The sequence below is a fragment of the Erinaceus europaeus genome, chromosome 1 (assembly GCF_950295315.1).
Source record: "Erinaceus europaeus chromosome 1, mEriEur2.1, whole genome shotgun sequence".
NCBI lineage: Eukaryota > Metazoa > Chordata > Mammalia > Eulipotyphla > Erinaceidae > Erinaceus > Erinaceus europaeus.
In genome coordinates, this window is record NC_080162.1 from 197,593,732 (window position 1) to 197,596,767 (window position 3,036).

The 3,036-nt window shown below is 39.2% G+C and overlaps 1 protein-coding gene across 1 annotated transcript; it reads left to right on the top strand.

Annotated features, from left to right (window-relative positions):
• The first annotated feature begins 1,563 nt into the window (after positions 1-1,563).
• Positions 1,564-2,570, top strand: LOC103123103 (MKI67 FHA domain-interacting nucleolar phosphoprotein-like). The gene is given in 1 exon segment (XM_060204488.1): positions 1,564-2,570. A coding segment is annotated over 1 exon segment (879 nt). The 5' UTR covers positions 1,564-1,578; the 3' UTR covers positions 2,458-2,570.
• The last annotated feature ends 466 nt before the right edge of the window (positions 2,571-3,036 follow it).

Sequence of the window (3,036 nt, forward strand, 5' to 3'; positions counted from 1 at the left end):
CAGATTGAATAAGGAGACCTATCAAAACTACCTTACGTTCAAAATTAGCCTTGTTTCTGTCTTTGTCTATCATAGAACTCCTAATAATTTTGCTATACTCTCTTTTTTCCCTGATTTTTAAAACATGAATCAATGGTAAGTTGTGGATTCAAACTCTATAAAGGCTATCAGTGTCAGAAGAAATAGCCTGCTATAGTGGTAGTCTACTATTTTGACATTTCCAACACATTTGAGAAGATTGGGGTAAGGTACAATATTAATGAAAATAATTTCTGCTACAGAATTAGAAAAAATACATTCACCAGAAGATCATATTTTTACCTTTGACCTTTGACTGATCATAGGGGTCAAAGGATCACTATATTAAAGGAGTTACACAATAGCCTGAAGCCTAAATGAGGTTAAATACATGTCACAAACACATTCAAAGATTTCATTCCATAAGAAAGGAGTGAGGGGGGGGAATCAACATATTATGAAAATTAAGAGGCAGGAGGTTGATGTATTGGTCTCTCCTTTCATTAAAATAGAAATAATTTCTCACCAAATGCCTGCCCAGTGTGTGTATTTATCATAAAAATCCAAAGGGGATTTTGATGGTTCCATTTACAATACCTATGCCAGACAGCTTTTTCGTTCTTTCTTTCCATTTTTCCCCTATTCTATTGACAAGAGAGTTTGGGGAGAAGGTGTTTTTTAGTCATTACTTTTCTTGAGCAGTAAGTACTGCCTTGAAAAAAAATATTGCGAACATAACAAATGAGCCTTCACACTGGGTTTGTGACAGTTCAAGCACAAGGGACTAAAAGCAGAATTGCACAGGGCTCAAAATGGTTTCTGATGGATTCCCTACCTTGTAACATTTGAGCAAAGTCAAAGAGGTTGAGCACAAGATGAGGGACTACAAGTGGGCAGATTATTTAGGGGGTACGTGCATATCATTTTATTTAAGTGGCTATAAAATCTTCTAAATTATGGTCCATTCCCAATCACATCACAATAGATAGAGGCAATAATGATAGTCTCCCTTGCACTTGTAATATCTATGCAGCTTCTTGTCACTCATTTGTTACTGACTTGAATGTGTATTCTTCAAATGGAAACCCTTTCTGTCCCTTGCCCATGTATTCCCCATGATATAAAATTTAACATTTACCTACACCACTAGGGAAAGATAGAAACAGGCTGGGGTTACAGATCGGTCTTCCAATGTCAATGTCCAGCAGAGAAGCAATTACAGAAGCCTGAAATCCCACCTTATGCACCCCAAAATTAATTTTAATTCATACTCCCAGTGGAGGAGAAATGATAGGGCGAAGGTGACCAGAGAGCTCTGAAGTCCAACTCCATCAGCACCCTGAGAGAGAAGAGAAAAAAAAATGGGTGGGACATTTGGATACTGCAATGGCTTTGTGTGTGACTTAGAGAGGAAGAGAAGATGGGACCTGGAAAAATGGGCAAATATATACAAATATAGATACATAGTTGTAGCAATAATAGTTGGGGGTATAGCTCAGTGTTAGAGCATTTGACTGCAGCTATAATAGTGAACCCATGCTGGGTCAGGGGACTTCCACCATGCAGGTGTTTGCTGGCCCAGCTAAACCGCTCCTGTCACTGAGCCCGAAGGATGATACCAGATTTCAGAAGGAGGTGGTGCAGGTTCGCCGGCGGGCGGTCCCGCAACAGAAGAAAGAAAAACCTGCTTCCGGAGTGATCTATGTGGGACACTTACCTTCAACAATTTATGAATCCCAGATCAAGCCCTATTTCTCCCAGTTTGGCGCTGTTAAAAGATTCAGGCTATCCAGAAGTAAAAGGACTGGAAATAGCAAAGGCTATGCCTTTGTGGAGTTTGAATCTGAAGACGTTACCAAAATTGTGGCGGAAACAATGAACAACTACCTTTTTGGTGAAAGGCTTTTAAAATGTCATTTTGTACCGCATGAAAAAGTACACGAAGAGCTTTTTAGAAATTGCTGTGTCCAGTTCAGAAAACCATCATTCCCTGCAGTGAAACGGTACAACCATGACCGGTCACTTCTTCAAAAGCTACAGATGGCGTGGAGATTTCAAAAGAAAGAAAACCTACTCAGGAAGAAACTGGCTAAGAAAGGAATTGATTATGAGTTTTCTCCATTGATTTTACATTAGAAGGGAAAAAAAAGTGCTTCATCTGCTGATTCAGACATGTCTACAAAGAGTCAGGTTTTACCAAAGAAAAAGATCTCAGTTAGTTCTGACACTCCTAAGAAGACTGTGGATAGCCAGTCTTCCACACCAGTATGCACACCAACATTTTTGGAAAAACGAAAATCTGAAGTGGCTGAAATGAATGACGATGATGACGATAACGAAATAGTTTTCAAACAGCCTATACTTGGTGTCAAAGAAGAAACACAAGATACTCTGGCACCTACACACGCAAGGAAAAGAAGGCGAAAAAGCAATCAGTGATTCTGAATTGTACATGCATATATAAGTTTGTATGTGTTCTGAGAAATTGTATTTTGTTATGAAGAATGGTTGTATTTAACCAGATACTATGAAATGCAATCATTGACCAGGAAAAAAAAGTGGTGGCACATCTACACTGCCCAAGGACCTGGGTTTGAGCCCTTGGTCCCCACATATAGAGAGAAAGCTTTACAAGTTGTGAAGCAGTGCTACAGGTATCTCTTTGTCTTTCTCTCTCTCTGTCTCCTTCTCTTTTGATTTCTGGCTGTCTCTATCCAGCAAATAAAGATAATAGAAAACCTTTTTAAAAAAGGAGAAGTAAAGAAAATAAAGTCGGGGTCTGGCAGGTGTCGTGGGGCATAAAGCATTGGATTCTCAAGCACGAGGTCCCAAGTTCAATCACCAACAGCACATGGACCAGAGTGCTGTCTGGTTCTTTCTCCTCCTTTCTCATTAATAAATAAAATGTTTTTAAGTCAGTAAAAAAAATATAATAATAATGAACCTATATCTACAACATTGGGAGAACTGTTGTTGCTTATGACAGAGGAACTAGGGATTCAGAACTCTGGTAGGGGG